Source organism: Hyaena hyaena, unplaced genomic scaffold (genome assembly GCF_003009895.1).
Source record: "Hyaena hyaena isolate Hyena2069 unplaced genomic scaffold, ASM300989v1 scaffold_209, whole genome shotgun sequence".
Taxonomy (NCBI): domain Eukaryota; kingdom Metazoa; phylum Chordata; class Mammalia; order Carnivora; family Hyaenidae; genus Hyaena; species Hyaena hyaena.
In genome coordinates this window covers 1756973-1780012 of record NW_024080844.1, presented here as the reverse complement: position 1 = coordinate 1780012, position 23040 = coordinate 1756973, and the positions used below count along the sequence as shown (strand labels likewise).

The 23040-nt window shown below is 37.5% G+C and overlaps 1 protein-coding gene across 3 annotated transcripts in view; it reads left to right on the top strand.

Moving 5' to 3' along the window:
• Nucleotides 1-23040, top strand: part of RABGAP1L (RAB GTPase activating protein 1 like) — a 746017-nt gene that overhangs the window by 106175 nt on the left and 616802 nt on the right. For 2 of the 3 annotated variants that reach the window (XM_039242373.1, XM_039242374.1), the window contains exons 8-9: nt 14864-14930; nt 21433-21535. In XM_039242373.1, the coding sequence (XP_039098304.1) occupies nt 14864-14930; nt 21433-21535 (170 nt within the window). Of the gene's footprint in view, nt 1-13545; nt 13573-14863; nt 14931-21432; nt 21536-23040 lie in introns of those variants that run through there. The other variant, XM_039242375.1, reaches the window with a different exon arrangement.

Below are 23040 nucleotides of genomic sequence, written 5' to 3'. Positions count from 1 at the left end.
ATGGAATTGAACTCCTAAGGAATCTGTATTATTTTACACATAGATGGCATTGTTTTATATTAAAGTTCTCTTCCCTTAAAATGTAAATATCAAGATAGGTCTGTGCAGGAGGAAGTTAACATAGTAGGGCCGAAACTGCTATTCCTAAAGGTCTACTTGTAGGGTTTTTTCTTTTTCTTTCCTTTCCTTTTCTTTTTTTTATTTGCTTATTTTTGAGAGAGAGAGAGAGAGAGAGAGAGAGATTGAACGCGCATGCGCAGAACGTGAGCTGAGGGCAGGATGGAGAAAGAGGGAGATACAGAAACTGAAGCAGGCTCCAGGCTCTGAGCTGCCAGCACAGAGCCCAGTGTGGGATTCAAACTCCTGAACTGCAAGCTCATGATCTGAGTCAAGTTGGACTCTCAACCAACTGAGCCACCCAGGCGCCCCCGAGGGTTGGTTCTGGAATGGCATCTGGAAACTTGGATTTTGGAGAGGTTCCACCATTCCCAGAACTGTGCCTAAACTGTATAAATAGTGCGATTTATGCTGAACACTTGCTTTCCTTCTGGCATCTGGAATTTTGCTATGTCCTAAGCAGAGGTTGCCTGTATGACTAGTCCCCAGTAAACACCTTGGATACTAAGTCTCTGACCTGCCCTGGTAAACAACTTTTCACACGTCTTGTCCAATTGCTGGAGGAATGAAATGCGTCCTCTGTGATTCCACAGGGAGAGGACTCTGAACTTCACCCTTGCACCTTTTCCTTCTGCAGATTTTGCTTTGTATCCGTTCATTCTAATAAATCATAGCCATAAGTGCAACTATATGCTGAGTCCTCTGAGTCCTCCTAGCAAATCTTCGAACCTTTAGTGGTCTTGGGGACTCCCAACACGATAGCATTTTCTAATAACTAGGTTTTCATGCAGGGGCCACATTTAAAATTATTATTTCCTTTCTTGGGGATGTATGTATGTGTAGCTTTTATTGATTGTAGAAATTAAGCTTTTGCCTAATTGGAAGTCTCTTTATCGAAGATATAGGACAGCTTTTTCAGACCTTGTCTTTGAGGGAGCAGTAGCATTTGTGAGATGAGGTTATGAGCTAGTGCACAGTGTATATATTTTTGGGTTTACAGTTGTGCAAATTCATTAATCGAGAGTTTCTTTGGATACCCAGAAGTAGTTATCTCTTTTCGAAGCACTTCAAGTAAAAACTCCTTCACACTCATATATTCTGTTCACGTTCCTACCCCCCATCAGTAATAGGAAAAGGATGTCCAGAACACCATGTTCCTCTGGAGGTACTGCCCCTCCCTTGACTTGTGCACCTCAGTTGTCCCAAAGTGGAGTAAGCAGGATATTCCAGAGTTCTGCGTGGTCTTGCCATGATCCTCCTTCTTATGCTCAACCTTTAGCCTCACTGAATTTTATTTCTTTTTTTTTTCTAATAGTTTATTGTCAAATTAGTTTCCACATAACACTCAGTGCTCATCCCCACAAATGTCCTCCTCCATGCCCATCCCTCCTCCCTCCCACATCCATCAGTCCTCAGTTTTTTGTCAGCATTCAAGAGTCTCTCATGGTTTGCTTCTCTGCCTTTCCCCCACCATTTCCCCCCTTCTTCTCCCCCTTGTTCCTCCGTCAAGTTCCTCCTAATCCTCCTATACGTGCAAACATATGGTATTTGTCCTTCTCTGCCTGACTTATTTCGCTCAGCATAACACCCTCAAGGTCCATCCATGTTGCTACACATGGCCAGATTTCATTGTTTCTCATTGCCATGTAGTATTCCATGGTATAGATAAACCACATCTTCTTGATCCATACTGAATTTTATTTCTGCTTTGGCTGTTTCTTTCAGGCCTTGTAAGATGTCCCAGACTCCTGAGTTTTCCATCAATATTTCAAATCCTGATCCCCACATGACTCTGTATCCTGTCTTCTGACTCCCATCATCCACATTTACCCAGCTTTTGGGACATTCCATTTTACACTCTGGAACTCATAGTCCATCATCAGCACAGTTCCCTTTCATCTTCAACCTGATTTCTTTTTTTTTCTTATCTTTTTTTTTTTACAAATAGTTTATTGTCAAATTAGTTTCCACATAACACCCAGTGCTCATCCCCACAAGTGCCCTCCTCCATGCCCATCGCTCCTCCCCGCCACATCCATCAGTCCTCAGTTTTTGTCAGCATTCAAGAGTCTCTCATGGTTTGCCTTTCTCCCTTTCCCCCACCATTTCCCCCCTTCTTATCTTCAACCTGATTTCTGAATATTGCCTTCACTTTATATAATCAGGGCTTTCCCCAAGTCCATTGCTTCCTTTATAGCCTTCTCAAGTGACAGCTGTTTCCCTCCTCCTTCTTTGTACCTTGGCCTGGAGATGTGTGAGTATCCTTCTTGCATGTCCTTGCTTCTTCCAGACCATTTTCCTCTTCCTTCCTTAAACTCACAGCCTCAAAGTTGATGATCTCAGACTTTCCCATCTGCTAGCCTCTCTTATTGCAGTTATCTACACATCCTTGGGATTCACATCATTCTTTGAAGATTTTAGCTCCTGGCTCACTGTCATTGTTCGAGTCATTAGACTTTTCCTAAATTATAGCAGTTTCATTATCTATGTAGATGGTTTTTCTAATAAGCTAGCTTCTTTGTTTTTTTGCTTGCTTTCTTGCCAAAGATTGTTCTTCCTCCCTACCTCAGCCACCTGCTTCAATGGTCATAGTCTGGAATTTGTCATTACCAATGATTGCACTCCCTTCATAATGTCAGTATCAAGTATCCTACTGTCTGATCAGTACTTTTTTTTTTTTTTAAATGTTTTATTTATTTCTGAGAAAGATTGAGAGAGAAAGAGGGAAGGACAGCGTGAGCAGGGGGAGGGTTAGAGAGAGAGGGAGACACAGAATCTGAAGCAGGCTCCAGGCTCTAAGCTGTCAGCACAGAGCCTGATGCAGGGCTCAAACCCACAAATGGTGAGCTCATGACCTGAGCCAAAGTTGGACACTTAACCGACTGAGCCACCCAGGCGCCCCTGAACAGTGTTTCTTATCTCTCCAATTCATTCTCATTTTCTCAAATCCACTACTTCTTTGATCTCACTGAGACTAATAATCTATGGTCCTATTATGTTTTACTGTCCCTTACCCACTCACTTTATGATTTTACTTTTTTACTTGTCTCCGTCCCAGCTTAGATTCCACTATCTATCTTTGTAAATTATTCCTTTCTATACTTCCACAACTCCCTTGCTCTCTTTTCCATCTTTCTATTCCTCTGGCATATTCCCATTTCTGGTTAATTCCAGCTTTCTACTCCCTTGCACCAACACTTGTTATAATAATGCAACTGGGAAAATAAACACATAACCATGCTGATTGCCTTTACTTCAGATTCATGACCATAACCTCAGGTGTACCTTTGTGTTGTTAGCATCCCTATTTTATTTTACTAGATAACCTATTTCATGTCTTCCCTAGGCTATTTCACATCTTCTCTTTAAAAGTCAATCATGTTTACTCTCAGCCTATTATCTCTTTTTTATTTAAGATAATAGAAACAGTAATAGAACTTTGGATATTCCCATCACCTTGTTTGCCAGTTTATCTCACCTGTACCATCTATTCTGCTTTTCTCTTATTACTCTGGATGAAATGTGCATGCTCTTATGGCCAACTTTCTGTTTGTGTAGTAGATTTTATTCTATTTCACCTTCTTGATGACATTATTTTAGTAGTCTTTCTTCTGCCATACTCGTTCCTTAGTAAAGACAAAGCTATGGATTGGAAGAATAAATATAGTTAAAATGTCATTACTACCCAAACCAATCTACACATTCAATGCAATCCCAATCAAAATTGCACCAGCATACTTCTCAAAACTAGAACAAACTATCCTAAAATTTGTATGGAACCACAAAAGACCCCGAATAGCCAAAGTAATATTGAAGAAAAAAAACAAAACGGGAGGCATTTCCATCCCAGACTTTAGTCTCTACTACACAGCTGTCATCATTAAGACAGTATGGTATTGGCACAAAAACAGACACACAGACTAATGGAATAGAATTGAGAACTCAGAATTGGCCCCAAACGTGTACAGCCAACAAATCTTTGACAAAGCAGGAAAGAGTATCCAATGGAAAAAAGACAGCCTCTTTAACAGATGGTGCTGGGAGAACTGGACAGCAACATCCAGAAGAATGAAACTAGATCATTTTTTCACACCATACACAAAAATAAGCTTAAAATGGATAAAGGACCTGAACGTGAGACAGGAAACCATCAAAACCCTAGAAGAGAAAGCAGGAAACAACCTCCTTGACCTCCACCGCAGCAATTTCTTACTTGACACATCCCCAAAAGCAAGGGAATCAAGAGCAAAAATGAACTATTGGGACCTCATCAAGATTAAAAGCTTCTGCACGGCAAAGGAAACAATCCATAAAACCAATAGACAACCGACAGAATGGGAAAAGATAGTTGCAAATGACATATCAGATAAAGGGCTAGTATCCAAAATCTATAAGCAACTTACCAAACTCCACACTCGAAAAACAATCCAGTGAAGAAACGGGCAGAAGATATGAACAGACACTTCTCCAAAGAGGACATCCAGATGGCCAACAGACACATGAAACGATGCTCAGCATCCCTCCTCATCAGGGAAATACAGATCAGAATCACACTGAGATACAACCTCATGCCAGTCAGGGTGGCTAAAATGAGCAAATCAGAGGACTTTAGATGCTGGCGAGGATGTGGAGAAACGGGCACCCTCCTACACTGTTGGTGGGAATGTAAACTGGTGCAGCCCCTCTGGAAAACAGTGTAGAGATTCCTCAAGAAATTAACAGTAGAACTCCCCTATGACCCAGCAATAGCACTGCTAGGAATTTACCGAAGGGATACAGGAGTGCTGAGGCATGGGGCACATGGACCCCAATGTTCATAGCAGCACTCTCAGCAATAGCCAAAACATGGAAAGAGCCTAAATGTCCATCCATGGACGAATGGACCAAGAAGATGTAGTTCATCTATATAGTGGAGTACTACATGGCAATGAGAAACAATGAAATCTGGCCATGTGTGGCAACATGGATGGACCTTGAGGGTGTTATGCTGAGCAAAATAAGTCAGGCAGAGAAGGACAAATACCATATGTTTGCACGTATAGGAGGATTAGGAGGAACTTAATGGAGGACTGTGGGGGAGAAAAAGGGGGGAAATAGTGGGGGAGAGGGAGGGAGACAAACCATGAGAGACTCTTGAATGCTGAGAACAAACTGAGGACTGATGGGTGTGTGGGGGAGGGGAGGTGGGTGATGGGCATGGAGGAGGACACTTGTGGGGATGAGCACTGGGTGTTATATGAAAACCAACTTGACAATAAACTTAAAAAAATTAAAAATTCTAAGAGCCTCTTGGTAGATTATTTGGCTTTTTAATGCACACAACTATGGTGTCAAGGAATAATAAAAGTTTTATTTTGTTCTTTTAAATCTAAAAAAAAAAGACAAAGCTATGAAGACAGTAAAAAGATCATAGTCAGGGTTTGGAAGGAAGAGAGTATTGAATAGATGACACATGAAAGTTTAAGAGCAGTGAAACTATTTTGACACTATTATGGTGGATATAGACAGTCGTTATATATTTGTCAAAACCCAGAGACTATACAACATGAAAACTGAACCCTGTTGTGAACTATGGGCTTTGGGTGATCAGGATAAGTCAGTGTAGGTTCAACAAATTTACCACGCTGGTGCAGGATGTTCATAGTAGAGGAAGGGGTTGGGACAGTATTTCAGAACCCTGTACTTTCTGCTCAGCTTTTCTGAAAGCCTACGACTATTTAAAAAAATCTAAAAAAGATCTTTAAAGCAGCAGTAGCAGTCACTTCCTGGCAAACCTGCAATGCAGAATCCAAACATTCACACCTATACTCAAGGCATCAGGCAACACTGAGGATGGCTAGGACATAGCACAGCAGTCCCTGGGATGCAAGTCTACGTATCTGTGGGCTCTCCATCAGTTACTCTTTATTAGGATATGGCCCATCCAAAGGAAATTATGTTGATGTGTTCAAACCAGGTTGCATCTCCCTCTCCACTGCAATGAATCTTTTCATCACTTTCTTATTTCTCTTAGCACATTCAGGGCATAGCATGTTATCTTCTGGGCCTAGGGGAAAGTGCAGGTAGGTAACAGAGAGGTAATCCTTTTGGAATGTCAGGCCAAGGCTTGACCTGCATGGAGCTGCCCACAAAGCCAGCATTTTGTATTTTGACAAGAGAGGTCTGCCATGGCCCACAAACCACCTGACACCAGAGGCTTGCAGCAGAAAGATCTCAACAGAAGCAGGAATGGATCGTAAATTCACAGATTCAGTAGATTGTTTGGCTCTTACAGTGGTTCTTGACTGTGCTGCCAATATGCCTTCCTGTGCTGACGTTATCACTTCAACTGTATTAGTCTCTTCATCTTTCTCAATCTTCTTACAACTTTTCCAAATCTTTGATCTCTTGGCCATCACCTTGCATTTCCCCAAACATGACTGCAGTTTGGCCTTTGGCGATGTTTAGGAATGTTTTGGTTTCTTTTACATAAACGTCTATTTTTTGGCCATCGTTACTCAGATTGTTGGTACTAGTTCTGCACATTGTCCCCAGACAGTTTATTTACTGGAGGCAGACTTGTTGGCAAGGGAAAGATTGCTGTATTACAACAACTGTGTTTTGGGAAAAGCTTGAATTGTTCATTTATTTGAGGATGATGAACTTTATTGTTTGTCCCAGGTGCCTTCAGGTTGACTTCTGAAGTTGGAAAAACACTTAGTTCCATTTGATGTTCTTCGTTAGGTTCCTCATTAACTGGAACCAAAATGAGAACCACACTTTCTTCCTCTAATGCCACTTTAGAGAAATTCTTCTTGTTGTTTTCATAATTTGTGACATTTCTGGGAACATTAAGAGGAAGGCAAAGCCAGCAATGTTAGGATATCTGCTACTCACTCCTTTCACCTCTTCATTTGACGTTCTAAGGTTATTTGTTCAAAACTGAAATTCTTGATTCCCAGCCCTATTTCAAACCTGTTCTTCCCATAGTCTCCTCTGTCTTATCAATTTGTAACTTGATCCTTCCAGTTACTCACGGTGAAAAACTTGGAGTCAGACACCTAATTCCTCAGTGGATCGTATCAATTCTACTGCCAACCATATAAAGAAAGATAAAACTCCAGATGGAAGGGATAAAGGAAAAATGTATCAGAAGACATGGAAGAAAATGTAGATGAATAAGTAGAAGAGAAAAAGGAAGTGAAATTATAGCTGGGAAAAAGAAAAAGAAGCAGGAAGTCTACATGAAATCACTATTATATATATATGTATATATATTTTTTTAAATGTTTATTTGTGTGTGTGTGTGTGTGTGAATGAAAGAGAGAGAGAGAGAGAGAGTACATGTGCACGAGTGGAGGAAGAGTAGAGAGAGACAGAGATCTGAAGTAGGCTCTGTGCTGACAGCAGAGAACCTGATACAGGGCTTGAACTCCTGAACTATGAGATCATGACCTGAACCAAATTCAGATGCTTAACCACTTAACCAACTGAGCCACCCAGGTGCCCCTGGAATCACTATTTTTCTTATTCATTAAAAGTTGCTGAAGTTGTTTATGCTTTACATTTTCTTGTATAATTGATTTTATAATTTTTTGCTGATCTTTGTCTCTACCTACATTTGATTTACCTTTGTGTAGGAGAAAATGAGCCATTATTAACCAGCAGTAAGCTAGGGGGAAAATGTTATTTTTTGCCATGCTTTTTGAGGTTTTTGAATTGTGTTTATAGGTACGTTCAATTATAAAAATACTTGTAGTTTTGCTTTTAATTATTTTGATGCATATATCTGGTATATGCAAAAGCCTAAATAATGTATCATCCAGATTTCCTGTATTACTCCTGTATTGAATAGTAAAGCAAAATAATTGATTTGCTAAATGTTTTTAGCAGTGACTAAGCCAGGTGTTAGATTTTGAAATTTATTGCTTTGTTTTAATCATTTTTAATATTATATTTTCTGACTGTAGCTAAGTTCTCCTTTTGTATCTGAAGAGAGTTAGTAAAAGTATTCATATTTGAAAATGGTTCTGGATTTCAGATTTTGATCCATTATAATGTGGGAGTTATTGCCTCTGGTTGGTATGTTTGGAGGTTGTTGTATGTTCTTGAAGTTTACTGGTTGATAATTAAAAAAAGAAAAAAAAAGGACCTAAAAATATTACCTCTTCTTTAATAGCTTCCTTGTGGATTAAATTCTCTGCACTGGTAGCAGATCTAAAGCAATCCTAAGTATCTATTTTAAATTATTTTTTTCCTAGTCATTAGTCCTAGTGTACCAGGTAATCTTAGGGGAAAAAGTAAGAATTTGCCACCTGAAGAATGGCAAGAAAAGAACAGCCAGTTTTGTAAACCTCTTTTGCTTATAAACATAAAATCTAATGGAGAGATTTCTTCCTGTGACTGATGGCACTGAAGTTAGTAAAGTTTTTAAGTTCACACTGTGGAGTCCTTGATCTAGATTTGAATCCTGGCTCTACAGTGACCTTGGCCATATTATTTAACTTCTCTATGCTTTAGTTTCTTTTTTTTTTTTTAATTTTAAATATTTTTATTCCTAGGAGAGAGAGAGAGAGACAGCGTGAGCAGGGGAGGGTCAGAGAGAGAGGGAGATAAAGACTCTGAAATAGGCTCCAGGCTCTGAGCTGGCAGTCAGCACAGAGCCCAACTCAGGGCTTGAACCCATGAACCGTAAGATCATGACCTAAGCGAAAGTCGGACGCTTAACCGACTAAGCCACCAAGGCGCCCCTCTATGCTTTAGTTTCTAATATGTAAGTTGTGAATAATACTTCCTAAGAATTTGGGGAGGAAAAAATTGGGTAGTACCTATAAAGTATTTGGAATAGTCCCGGACTCAGAATAAATGTTCAATAAATGCTTGTTGTTATTACTGTTGGTGGCATTATCACTAATGCCACAATCATGATCTTTACTGAGACTGTTTTGAGTAATAAGTGGAAATCAGAGTAGCCTGCAGAATCGGAGTGGACTGCTACCATGAGAAGGCAAAGCCATGGCTAGATTTTTTAGAACTAATGTATGTAGACAAGGAGGTGTTGTTTTACAGTTACGATAATGCACCAATTTGTGTTATTTTGGTTTAGTTAAATAATACCAGTCCTGCAGCCACATGGTTCAAATTTTTTGTTACCATGGTATATTAATTTTGAGTATTTACATAAAGTGAAGACCTTGCTGTTAACTCTTCAGTCCACAGTCACTGCATAAGTACAGCATCAGTGACCAGTCACATCACTTCTTTCAGTTTCTGCCGATAATGGTCACAGTGCATCTGTTGCTTAGTTAATTCTCAGACCAGAGTGTGTTGTGTTGCTCCTCACCTCTCAGTGGTAAACCTATATAACATTTCACAAAAATGTATAATTGAAAGAGTTGGCCAACAAAGATAAAAATGCAGGAAAGAAATGGAAAGTGATAATGCTGAAAGTGAAAGTGCATGCACTCTTAGAAGATTTGGAAATGGTGACAGCAGAATGAGAACAGGATGAGACCTAAGCCCTGTGTGAAGCTATGGTATGAACTGTTCTAAAAAAGTGTGACGGATTCTGATGGACTCCATTATATTTAAGTTCGGTAGGAGTAGAAAGGTGCTTATAGTTGAAAGCATTTACTTCTGCTTTGAAGACTGCAACAAAAAACAAAATTCTAGTTAGTTTTGCTAGCATTCAAGCCAACATTTGGAAGTTGGTTGCTACATTAAAAGGGAATGATAATTACAAGACTGGAGAAGATGCAGTTTCTTTAGCTGAGTTTTGGAAGAAATATGGGAGAAGCATGCAGTTAAAAACATTCACACATCATGACAGGAAGCAGCAGTGAATAGTATGCATGTGGCATGGCAGACCCTTTAGTGCCCCTTACAAATAACTGCAGGATTTGAATGGGGCGTAGATGGAATTAGAAAAGAATAGAACCACGGGCATGTTGATCATGCCACTGTTCAGTGGAATCTAGATAGGCAGCCAGAGGAACATAGTGAGGATTAATCTAGCAGCATCAATAAAGAAAGTGGTTGTGATGAAAAGGATGAATGTTGCAGAGGAGGTGATGCTAGCAAAAGTTTCACATTAATGCAGCCCTTAGAGATCTTTTCATAACATTAAAAGTGCAAAGGAGAAAATACTGGAAGCTGATTCAAACTTAGAAAGAACATGACTTCCTCAAAGACCAGGTGCTTGCTTACTCTGTATTGTGAATTGTGTGAGAGGAAAGCAAGTGCTGTTCAAACTCGCCTTAATTGTTTCTGAAGAAATAAAACACTTTAATTGTCAGTGTTTCTAAGCACTTTAAGTTACAAGGTACTAAATAAATAATAGTTTTACTTTCCCCCCCCTCCATTTCTTTATATACTTAAAACTGACAGTAAAGAGCTTCTTAAAGTTTTGACAAAAATATTTAAAAGTTGCAAGACAATCATAATTTTTCCCATTGATTTTAATATCGCTTTGTACAGTTTTGGCTTGTGTGGTGGTTTTAATGGTTCCCATATTGTGCATGTGAGGAATGCCTGTGTATCTATCTCTACTTTAGTGAGGGAAAAACAATCCCAACACTTCTCACCTGCGAGGCGTTTCCAACTATCCTTTTTTTTTTTTTTTTTTTAACTTCTTTAGGGTGAGACTGTGGTTCCAGTTTTTCAAAATTTAGTTTGTAGTGTGTATATTCTGAAAAAAATACGATTGACACACAGCTTTTCTTTGAATTTCTGTTAACCTCCTTCTGACATACTGTCACTTTTCACTTTTAATAACAAAAGTTCAGTTAAGAGACAGTGTTCCTTGATTGATAGTAGACGCTTACCTCCTTTCTTCCTTTCTTCCTTTAATTTTTATTGGTAGTCTTCTAGCAGGATAAATGGAGGTAGGTAAAATCCTAATCATTTGATGGACTAAAAGCAAAAGTAAAAAAATTCAGTTTCCTGTTACAGGACATTAATATCATCTTTGTTTTTCTCACTTTTTTCCATTACTTAAGTCTAAGGCAGTGCTAGATATGCTAAGTTTTGGTGATTGTATGGATGCTAATTTTGTGTTAAAAGCTGTTTAAAGTTCTGTTTTGAGTAAAAACTCGCAGGTATGTTTGAAGGCTAAACTTTCTCTTTTTTTAAGGTTTTCTTCCTTTTTTTAATCTTTATTTATGTTTGAGTGAGAGAGCGAGTAAGCTCACAAGTGAGGGAGGAACAGAGAGAGAAAGGGAGACACAGAATCTAAAGCAGGCTCCAAGCTCTGAGCTTTCAGCACAGAACCTGACGCGGGGCTCAAACTCATGAACTACAAGATCATGACCTGAGCTGAAGTTTATGCTTAACCAGTTGAGCCATCCAGGCACTCCAAACTTTCCCTTCTTAATAATGGCGGTTGTTAAAATAATGGCAAGGGCTTTATAGTTTACAGTGTACTTTTACCATGAGGTTTTTTCATCTTTACATTAATGTAGTGAACATGTAAGCAGATACTATATGTATTTCAGAAATGCTGAAAGTGAGATGTTGCAGTGTATAACTTGTTCTGGGTCACACAAGGAATTTATAATCTTTTCTGATAGGTTAGGGAGGCAACAGAGTACAGTGTATAAAAGACCAGCAGTTTTGGATCATGGACTTGGGCTTGAATCCCAGTCCTTTAACGTAATAGCTGTGGTGCTCTGAAAAATCACTTCTGCCTTCCTGAAAACAAGCTTTGCCATTTTTCATATGCAGGTTGGTTTGAAATGTAAAATGCAATAATATAGTCAATGTCTGGCTTAAAGTTGGGTTGGGCTCACTTGGTTAAGCATCTGACTCTTGGTTTTGGCTCAGGTCATGATCTCACTGTTTTTGTGAATTTGAGCCCTGTGTTGGGTTCTGTGCTGGCAGCGTGGAGCCTGCTTCGGATTCTCTCTCTCCCTCTTTCTCTCTTTCCACCCCTTCCCTGCTTGTGCTGTCTCTCTGTCTCTCTCAAAATAGAATAATAAACTTAAAAAGAAAAAGTTAAGGCATTTAATACACAGTATCTGTTACAGTTAATGTTATAATACATCATATTCAGGAGGTTTGATTTCAAATTTTGGTCAGGTCACCTATTTACTCTTTTATAAGTAATGTTGGATATGTCTTGTCTATGCTTTATACAGCAATCCTAGAACTGACCAGATCAGGTTGTAATTCCCTGTTTACTTGTATTTTCCTCCTCCAGTAGACTGTGAGCTGCTTGAGAAAACAGGTGTGATGGCAATTTTCTACGTTATTTATAGAGTTAACAAGAAAAGGTTGAATGCTTTGGCCTCTCCAATGAAGCACTTAATATCTGCATTAGGTGTTTGTGGTACTAATAATATCTCTCTAATTACTGACACATTATTCCTAATAGACCTTGCTTGTCTCTGTAGGAAACTCGATGTGCTTTAATGAAATATAATTTTGAAAATGACTAATACAGCTTGCTGGAGAAAAATTGTGCAGTCTTCATGTTGGAAGAACTTACTTAGAGTTCATGTATTATATTTCTCCCATTTTTTAGAAGGGGAAGCAGAAGCTCAAGGGAGTTAGATGCTTTCTCTAAGGTCACACTACTGGTTGGTGGCAGGATGTTTTGTTTATAACCTGGGAAAAGAGCAGCACATCCAAGATCATCAAAATAAAGTGAGAGCTTCTGCCATGTAAGGAAAACCTAAGCTTCCAAGGCTTTTTTGCAGTAGAATTGAACATAGAAATAATAAGAAAATATAAAATTGTACCAATTTTACCATTCACCTGCAAGTGCTTGGCAGGAAAAAGAAATGATGAAAAACTTTAAGTTTTCAAAAGAGCAAAAAGATGCATACTAGATTGTTAACACTGGCTCTTAAGGGGGCTGACATTAGAGAGAGAAAGGATAAATTATATTTTCTTTATACATTTTGGTATCCATTAGCTTCTTATAATGAGTATATGATAGTTTTGTAATTTAAAAACCCTGTAATATACAAATCTGTTCTTTAAAAAGCCATGAGAGATGCAAGCCAAAGCAAAGCATATAGGAAGGTGAGAGAGGTATTCTGTCCTCATTGGCCTGACTTTTTAGTTGAGGGGACCAAATTTTATATCTGAAAAAAGAATTCACTCTTTTATTCTTTCTTAGCAAGTATTTAAGCAATGGTAGATGAAATAGTACAATGAATTGCATAATTAGTTAACATTTAATTTGTACAGTGTATATTATAGGCATTACTAGGGATATTTTTTCATTGTATAGTAATTATATTAAAATTATGGATATTAAAGTATTTCTTTTTTAGTAGATTGTTCAGTGGTACAGTAATATATTTGGACTTTGTCTTTGTGGTGTGCTTGATTGTTTTCGGACGCCAAAAGAGAACCTTGAGCGAGGTGTCCTCAAGTACTCACAAGAAGTATATATTGTTTTACCACTTACTAGATTCATATTGGGATAAGACTTACCTTGTTCATGGAAGAAAAAACTGTGCTATTAGAAAGGTAAACTTTTGGAAAATAACAAGGATCAGACTAAATATTGATGTATTCAGCTGCCAGTATTTTAAAATGAAAAAAAAATCTTGGGGCGCCGGGGTGGCTCATTTGGTTAAGCACTGACTTTGGTTCAGGCCATGATCTCATGGTCTGTGGGTTCAAGCCCCATTTTGGGCTCTGTGCTGACAGCTCAGAGCCCAAGCCTGCTTTGGAGTCTGTCTCCCTCTCTCTCTGCTCCTCCCCAACTCGTGCTTTGTCTCTCTCTGTCTCTCAAAAATAAACAAAGACTAAAAAAACTAAAAAAAAAAAAATCTTAACATATTTATTATATTCTCTACTCCTGTATGAAATGCTCTATAGCATATTTTAAAATTTTAGAGAGCTACAATAAAAACACCCTAGTAAGTGTGGCTATGTGTGGTTGGCAGAGGGATACTGAAGCTGGATCACATTGCCTCTAGATATACAAGATCTGTTTAATAGGAAAAAGAATTTGAGTAAGTTGTTGAATTTCTCTGGTCTCTGCTTTTCTTACCTAAAAGCAGATGTAATAATATTCTAACAAAAATGAGAACATTATATTTAGCTGAATTTTAGAGGTTATGAGAATCCTTCACAAATAAAGTGATAGTATTGATGGGAATCCTGCAGCGTCTCTAGCATCAGGCAACAGAGAACAGAGTAGTTAATCACATATGGTATGTTGGATAATATCTTCACTAATAAACTAGCACATTTAGTAATGACTTTACATAACTTTTCTTTCAAACTTAAGGTATAATATTAACAGGCTACTCAGTAAAAGTGACTATTGAAGGCCAGGGTTATTGTTTCTGTTAATCTGGCTTGATGCAAAGAAGGAGCAGTCTTATTATTTTTTTTAATCTCCTTTTTCATTTAATTGGGTTAGTTGATTTTGATCTGTATGTTTAAAATAACTCCATGGCAAATAAAATCTCATTTCTACCTAGAAACTAATTCATATCTCATTACTGTATTTTGTTTCAGTCAATAATTTGTGGCCATTTTATCACAGTTTTGATCATTGGTAATATTTTACATGTAGAAATAAAGATCTGGGAATTTAGATAACTTATTTCTATGTGATTTTATTATGTACCTCAATGAATTCTTTTTTGTGGTGTTTCTTGAAAAAAAAAATAAACCAAAAAACTAAAGCTACTTGTAAGTACAGAGCTCAGATTGTATAGTTATTATAAAAAGACTTTTTGCTCACTGGGCTTCTATATATTCTTGATACCTTATTTGTCCTTTTTTTTCCCCCCAATATTTTCAGATGTTTTGGAATGTTATTAAGCCCAGGTCGAAACGTGAAGAACAGTGACATGCATTTACTGGATATGGTAATGAAAATCTTAAGCACATTAACCAAGTATAGATGATAGTTATTCTATATTTTAAAAGTATTTTCTTTTTGAAGATTTTGTCATATTGTCAAAATTGTTCCTAACTTTCAGCTGTATGGTACTAATAATTAGATTTGGAAACCCAAATGTAAAATTACTAATGAGGGAGAGATTTAGGAAAATTTCCACCAAAAAAAATCATATGCTAATTGAAAGCAAATAAAAGAATAGTGCTCTGACAATGTCCTTCTATTCATCTATTTAGGTTTTTAGGAAGATATCTTTTCTTTGAGCCAAATATAACAAATACGTGATTATAACAGGGATGCTTAGAGTGAATATGGTGCCTTTCATTTATTTTAATGCACTATTACTAATTTGAGGACTGAGATGAATGCTTTTGTTTTCTTTAAAGCACTTCCCTTTCTGAATTTATACTCCTTGGTAACCTGTCCTTAGCAAAGTATATTTACTATAGTAATGGTATTTGTTTAAGGAATATTCTTGAAGGCTTATATATATATATGTATATGTGTATATATATATATTTGTGAGTTGATGTTTGATGTGAAAATATTGACTATCTTAACTTTTAAACAGAAATATTGTACTGAATAAAAATATTTACTTTGTGATGTAGAAATGTTGGAAATAGTTATATTAGAGTAAGTATTAAGTATAAAGTAGTAGATTATAAATTTACTTACCTGAAAAGTTTACACTTAGTGATGAATAACAAGCACTACATGTTTTCATCTGTTCAGCTGAGTTTTACAAATGTCAGTTAAATATATATCATCCATTATATCAACTTTCCGTTAGAGGTATTCCGTGATAATGTTGCATTGATTTTCTAGTGGCCCCACAATGGTCTGTTGAGCCTTTTTTGGAAACATAATTGTGTGCCAAACGTTGTGTAGAGTGCCGGGTTTATAGCTATGGTAAAACAGAGCTCTTATGATCTGTGAGTTCATAGATTTGTGAAGAAAGCAGGATCTTAAGTGTGTAACTACAGCAGTGGGTTAAGTGCTCTTCTAGATTGGTACAGTGAGCCACGGAAATACAGAGGAAGCATTGCACAGAAAGGTAAGGTAAGAACAAACCAGTTCCATTGAATGTGAAAACAAATTAGTTACTGTTCCACCTTTCCTCCATTGCTATTTACAACACACCAGTAATACAAGTGGTTTTTTTTTTTTTTTTTTACCTAAGGCAAGCCATAGCTCTTTGGAGTCCTGAGAATTCCATAAGGAGGTAGTTCAGGAACATGTAACACAAGTTCCTAGGTCTCAGTTAGTCATAGGCTTTCAGAGTTTAAAAGATTAAGGTGAATCACTGGCAGAGATTTTTTAAAAAAATAAAACCTAAATGCAGATTATAGAATTACAGACTGGCATGAACTTCTAGTCTTGAGTGTCTTTGGCAGAGCAGTCCTCCACTTCAAAGAGTGCATGTTGAAATCAAAGGGTTCATCAGCACTGAAGCTTCTGTACAACAGATAGTTGGTAAAATTGGGAGGGTTTGTATTTGCAGTTACCAGTGGTTATGATGTTACTGATTTTTGTGCTATCTTAATACCTGGTGATTGAGCTTTGACTAGACTACATCTCATAAAATGGAACTTATTACCTTGTAATGAAAACTAAGGGTCAGTTCTGATTATTATGAAGTCAATTCTTTGTAATCACCAGGAATCCTAACTGTTTTAACTTAGCCTAATTAGTCTTAGTTCTGCCCTCTAGAGCACGATATTGTGTTCTTCTATGACTCGTTCAAATATGTGAACATTTTAAAAACAAATTTCACTTTCTTGCATTTTTTTCTGACAAACTTTGAAAAACCCTGCTTTTGTATTTAATTTCAGAATTTGTGAGACTTTTCTTTTTATCTTGAACAATTCTTAAGAATGCTGACTTTTCTTCCCTGTGAATATTTTCTATTTATTTTTAGAAGAAATCTTTTTTCTTTTAATGTTTTATTTATTTCTGAGAGAGAGAGAGAGAGACAGAGAGAGAGAGAGTGTGTGTGTGTGTGTGAGCAGGGGAGGGCCAGAGAGGGAGACACAGAATCCAAAACAGCCTCCAGGCTCTGAGCTAGCTGTCAGCACAGAGCCCGATGTGGGGCTCGAACCCACAAACCGTGAGATCACAACCTGAGCCGAAGTTGGACGCTTAGCCGACTGAGCCACCCAGGCACCCCTTCTATTTTTTTTTTTTTTTTAACGTTTATTTATTTTTGAGACAGAGAGGGAGTTTGAGTCGGGGAGGGGCAGAGAGAGGGAGACACAGAATCTGAAGCAGGCTCCGGCCTCTGAGCTGTCAGCACAGAGCCTGACATGGTGCTCAAACTCATGGACCGCAAGATCATGACCTGAACTGAAGTCAGCCGCTTAACCGACTGAGCCACCCAGGCGTCCCTGTGAATATTTTCTAATAAGCAAGATGAATTGAGACTTTTTATAAATTTATAAATTTAATTTAATATAAGATCTACATGAAAGTCATATTTATAGATGAAAATATATTTTAGTCAAATGGCCATATTACTTAAATATGTATAGGATATAAAGAAAATCACATATAAATAAAATTTGTTTTTTTGGGGGTACAAACAACAATTGTCTTCCAGTAGTGAGAATGTTTTTGGTGAAGATCCTTGTGCCGTAGGAATATGGAAATGAGAATGTTTGATCCACAGCCATTGATCCAGTTGGTGAGGAAAAATTTTCCTTTAGTCTTCAAGGTTCTTTTGGCGGGTCTAAGAATTAAACTGCCATGAGGCAGATTAACAGGAAAGAATTAAATTTAATTACATATGTGTGGGGGCTTCATAAGAATATGATGCCTACAGGTAGTCAGGCAATGAGGCTTGTATGCCATTCTGAGCTAAGGAGAAGGGGTAGAAGTTGGGGACCTCAAAGGGAAGGAAGACCGTTCATCGGAAGATGAAAAAAAGTAAATGTTTGGTAAACAAATGTTTGCTAGACCACTCAGAAACAATGGGACATAGGAATTTTAACGGACTTTGCTAAGTTCCTCCCTATTTCACCTATTTTATTTTATACTGTCGTTACCTATGGTGACTATAAGGGGGAGGTCAGAGGTTCTTCCCAAGTCTTTTGTTTTTTTTTAAATAATCAAACTAAAAATAGCCTACCTGTCAAAGAGACACATTTTGAGGTGGCAAATTTTATTGCACTATAGTACCTAGGAAAAGCGTAACTGCAAGGAACCAAGAATAGCTGAAAACTCAGGGAAGCCTGGTTTCTAGGAACTGGAATGCAATTTAAAAGTCCTAGAAATGCCTCAGAAAGTTTGTGGAGCTTTACAATTATAATTTATTGACACGAGACCAGTAGCTGGACTCATAGTTACAAATACATTTATATTTTAATCCAGTATGCTTGTAATCTATATGTATAAAAAAGCAGATAGAAAATTTTCATGAAACTGTTCTTACCCCTTAGGTGTGTGAGGAACTCTGCTATTTTTCTTCTACTTGATTAAAAAGTCTGGTCATAATCCACTAAATTGATTTGATGATCTACAAATGAGTCACAAACTGCTGTTTGTGACAGCAGTTAGCCTGTCAGCTCCTGAGGGTCAAGATCGTTTTGATTTGTTTTCCTTGCCGGATACTTAGTAGGCATAGACCATGCCTTATAGTAGGATCATAGTTGCTTAATAAATGGATGGATTAACACGAACTTACAGTTTTTACTTCTTCTATGTGTTATCTTTTTCCCGGACCATGAGTCTGCTTTACGCTGCTGCTTGCCTAGTTGGGCTCATAGCTGCAGCTTGCTCATGACTTGACAGTGGTTAATTTGTGGCTTACTGTGTTCTCTGGCCTCTGTGTTATGGCCTTTCTGCTGTGTTCCTTTTGTAAACGGCCACATTCTGTCTGGATTTCCCAGTTTATTCTCCTTAGAGGAAGGCATCTAGGGTTCCTGCCTGGCCTACTTTGGGCAGAGACTTGTCCAGATGCCCTTACCTGCTGTCCCTGATTTTGTCGGCCCTGCTTGTGGTGGAGGCAGAGGACTTAGGAAGGACTCTTCTGCAAGACCACTGAAGAAGCATCTTTTTTTTTTTTTTTAATTAAAAAAGTTTTTTAAACATTTTTTTTTTTTTTTGAGAGAGAGAGAGAACGAATGAGAGAATGTGTGCACCAGGGGCGGGCAGAGAGAGATGGAGAGAGAAATCCCAAGCAGGCTCAGTGCTGTCAGCGCAGAGCCCAATGCAGGGCCCAAACTCTTGAACTGTGAGATCATGACCTGAGCTGAAACCAAGAGTCAGATGCTTAACTGACTGAGGCACTCCAAGAAGCATTTTTATAAGAGGCTGGGAGCAAGCCAGGCTGTGTGATAGAAAGGTCTAGTTCAATAACAAAAATGCAATACTTGATGAGGAGAAACTTTTATTGAGGGCTTTGGATGTAAGGCATTATTTTTGCAGTGGTGTATTATCAGAACTACAAAGACATAAAAGTATGGTTGTTTGAGTTAGGCTATTCTGGTTATAAGAAATAGAGATCCACTTAGAACACCTTGAAGATAGAAGAGGTTATTGATCTTCATAAATTTTACCTAAACACTGAAAAGTGGTCTTTCTCTCTGTCTCGCTTCCCCCCATGGGCTTGCTCTTTGAGTCTCTCTCTCTCTCTCTTTTTTTTTTTTTTTCTTAGGCTTCTGCCCTTTTCCCACTGCTGCCCTCACTCCCGGGGATCTGGTGCTCTGCCCCTCCCCCACTTCCTTCCCTCCCTGCTCCCTTTCTGCCTCTTTCCTTCCTTCTGTCTCCTCTTTCTCCTTATCTCCCCTTTTCCCTCCCTCCCCTTCTCTGCCCTTTTTCTTTCTGTTCCTCACTCTTCCTCCCTCCTTCTCTGTCTCCCAGGATCTGCCTTTGTATTTTGACTGCATGATTATTTTTAATGTTTTTTTTTTTTTTGGTTTGTTTCTTCCATTTCTCTCTTACCACTTAGAAGTTTCCTAATATTCTACTGTTCTTGATATATTCTTTGCTACTTTTTAATTTCTGTTATTGCTTCATTTTACGTGTGGCCTGTCTGTGCCTGACTTCTTATTAAAACCTTTAAACTCCACTGCTAAGTGCCTGCTTTTCTTGGTATTTGTTAATTGAAAGAAATAATTTGATTGGGCTAGCTCATCTTTTTGGAGTCAAGCATGGCACAAGCTCTTGTCCAGAAATGAATTGGGTTTTTTTGGGGTCAGATGCCCATTCGTGTTTGGAATGAGGATATAATGAGACGGTAGAGAGGATAGTCACAGGGAGGGAGAGAGGAAAGGGTGGGGAGAGAGAGAGAGAGAGAATGAATAGGAATATATGAATGTGTTGAAGGTGCTGAGTGAATTTTCTTAACATGGCCTTGAGTATACTTCATCTCCAGAACACAGCATCCCTGCACTCAAGCTGTACAGTTCAATTAGTGAAATACCACCAGTACATTAGGAAAATAGACACAAGAATTACCAAACGACAAATAATTTTATAGGGATTCAGAGAAGCTTATGTGTGGGGGTAAAATTGAAAAAAAGTATTTCTCTTTGTCTTAGCCTGACACTTCCAGCACTCTCGGCTCGTAATAGGAGGAAATGAGCACAGGAAATTTAAAGTTCTATAGATAAAATGGTTTTTGCACATTCACATATTTGTATGCTGTGTGTTGTTCTCCTGTGGGCACACGTCTAACCTCCCCTCTCCTGCACACACACACACGACTGTATGTGATTGTGCTTTCACAGTAGGAGCTGCTGGCTTCCGTGAGGGTCAGGAGTGGGCTTGGTAGGAGCCTGAAAGAGTGGAGAAGATGAAGAAGAAAGGGGGAAGGAGTAAAGGGAAGGAGGGAGCAAGTATAAGAGTAAAAGGGAGATAATCAACTTGGGTGTTGATTACAAAGCTCTATAAGTCTCCTAACATTAGTTACTGATCATAAGGCAGTATACAAGTATCTGACATGGATGATAGAAAAGTATGAACTTTCAGAGGTGTTAATTGTGATAAAGTAAACTAATATTTTAAGCATATATTATAAATTAGAACATTGGAAGAAAAACACTGCTTTTCTCTTGATTAGCTATTAATTCAATTTAAATATCTTCAGTGAGATGTATACTATAATTTTCGTAGAAACTGTGGACATCCTTGTATGTAGGTATATGGAATTATGACCAGCAGTTTAAGATAAAGTTAAATACAATAACTTCATTCTAATATTATGTTTTTGTGAGTCAGCATATGAAGGTACACCTACTTCTATCCAAGAGGTACATGTCTCTAAATAGAGACTCTGAAGGAAAGCTATAGGAGAATTTAATAATGAAAGAAATGCTTTTGTAGGATGATGAATAATACAGAAAAAAATCCATTTGATTGTAAATCCAGATTTTAATAAATTTGATTGCTTAAAGTAAGATGTTTATAATTTAAAACGATGATTTTCTTGGTGCATGTATTCTCAGTGATTTCTGTCTGAATTTTTATAGGAATCTATGGGAAAGAGCTGTGATGGGAGGGCTTATGTTATTACTGGCATGTGGAACCCCAATGCACCAATATTTCTGGCACTTAATGAAGAAACCCCAAAAGGTAAATTTTCTCAAAGTATTCATTATTATTTGCTTTAAATTTTATATTATGGTCAGTGTTGTTTTGCTGTGTTTTAAAAAGTTCTGGAGCTTATTTAAAATGAAATTATTTAGATTTCAAAGCCTTTATTTTTTATTTTTAAATGTTTGTTTATTATTTTGAGAGACAGAGAGCATGAGCGGGGATTGGTAGGGGTGCAGAGAAAGAGGGAGAGACAATCCCAAGCAGGCCCTGTGCGGTTACTGCAGAGCCCGATGTGGGGCTCAGTCCCACAAACCATGAGATCATGACCTGAGCCAAAATCAAGAGTTGGGTGCTTAACAACTGAACCAACCAGGCGCCCCATAGATTTTGAAGTTTTTAAAAAGTACTTTATGCGTCTATGGGGAAAACCTCCACTTTCAACAGAATCCTCCCCAAAGATATGTGAATTAGTTTTATTACATTATGTAGAAAGTATTTGGGGTTTGTGCTTCATATGTTACTATAGAGTTATTTTGAAGCAATGATGGAAGAGTGTGGAAGAAATAGGGAAAGCAAATTCTGTTATTTTGCATATCTTTGGTACCTGTTCTCTATTTTCCTTACAGATTACTTATGTTTTTATTTTTAAATTATTTTTCCAGTCTTTTGACCTTTGGGATCTTAGTAATGTGTATTCAGGATTTCATTTGTGGTAAACACTTTTTTCCTTGTTTGCCGTTTCATTTTGTTAGACATGTCTAGTGTTAAACGGTAAGTTTATGAGTGGTAAATAGTACATTCATCATTCTTCCCATTATATTTATATTTATTCTTACTTTATCCAGAGATCTGTTAATTGTCTATGTTTTTTACCCTCTGCCATCTGTCCTTAAACTAAAATTTAAATTTTTACCTCCTGAGTTACAACTAAAGTTATAAGTTATACTAATTGCTTTACTGTGATTCAACCAATAATTTGTATTGAGAAAATAATGGGTCTATTGGTTTGATCTTTTGTTTTAAATTAGTTACTTTATACCCACATTAGATATTTGGTTAAAGACAGGAGCATTAATGAATACTAATATGGAAATATATTAATAAAGAGCATTAAATGGTAATTATTCCAAATTTCCTTAGCAAGAATTTTTACCAGTTCTATAAAGTGCATGCATTTGATCACACAACAAGCGGTCTATTTCAAAATGAGGGCTAAAAAGATAGGAAAATAATAATGATTATATAGCCTTTCATGTATTAGGAATAAATAATTTTTACACCCACAGTTTGTAAATTCTGCCTACAGGCTTGTAAAGACCAGCCTGTAAACTTCTGTCTTATAATCATTCAGAAAGTAAACATGAAAATGAGAAAAATAAGCCAGTTGATAATTTTGAAGAATAAAATATAAGAACTTCAAATAGTAAGTTATAAAAACAATTTTTATCTGTTTTTAATGTAGTTCAGTTTGATTTTGCTTTTTAATATATCTTTGGTCTTCTATCAAAAGATAATATATCTTAAGGTTTATTTGTTCTGTT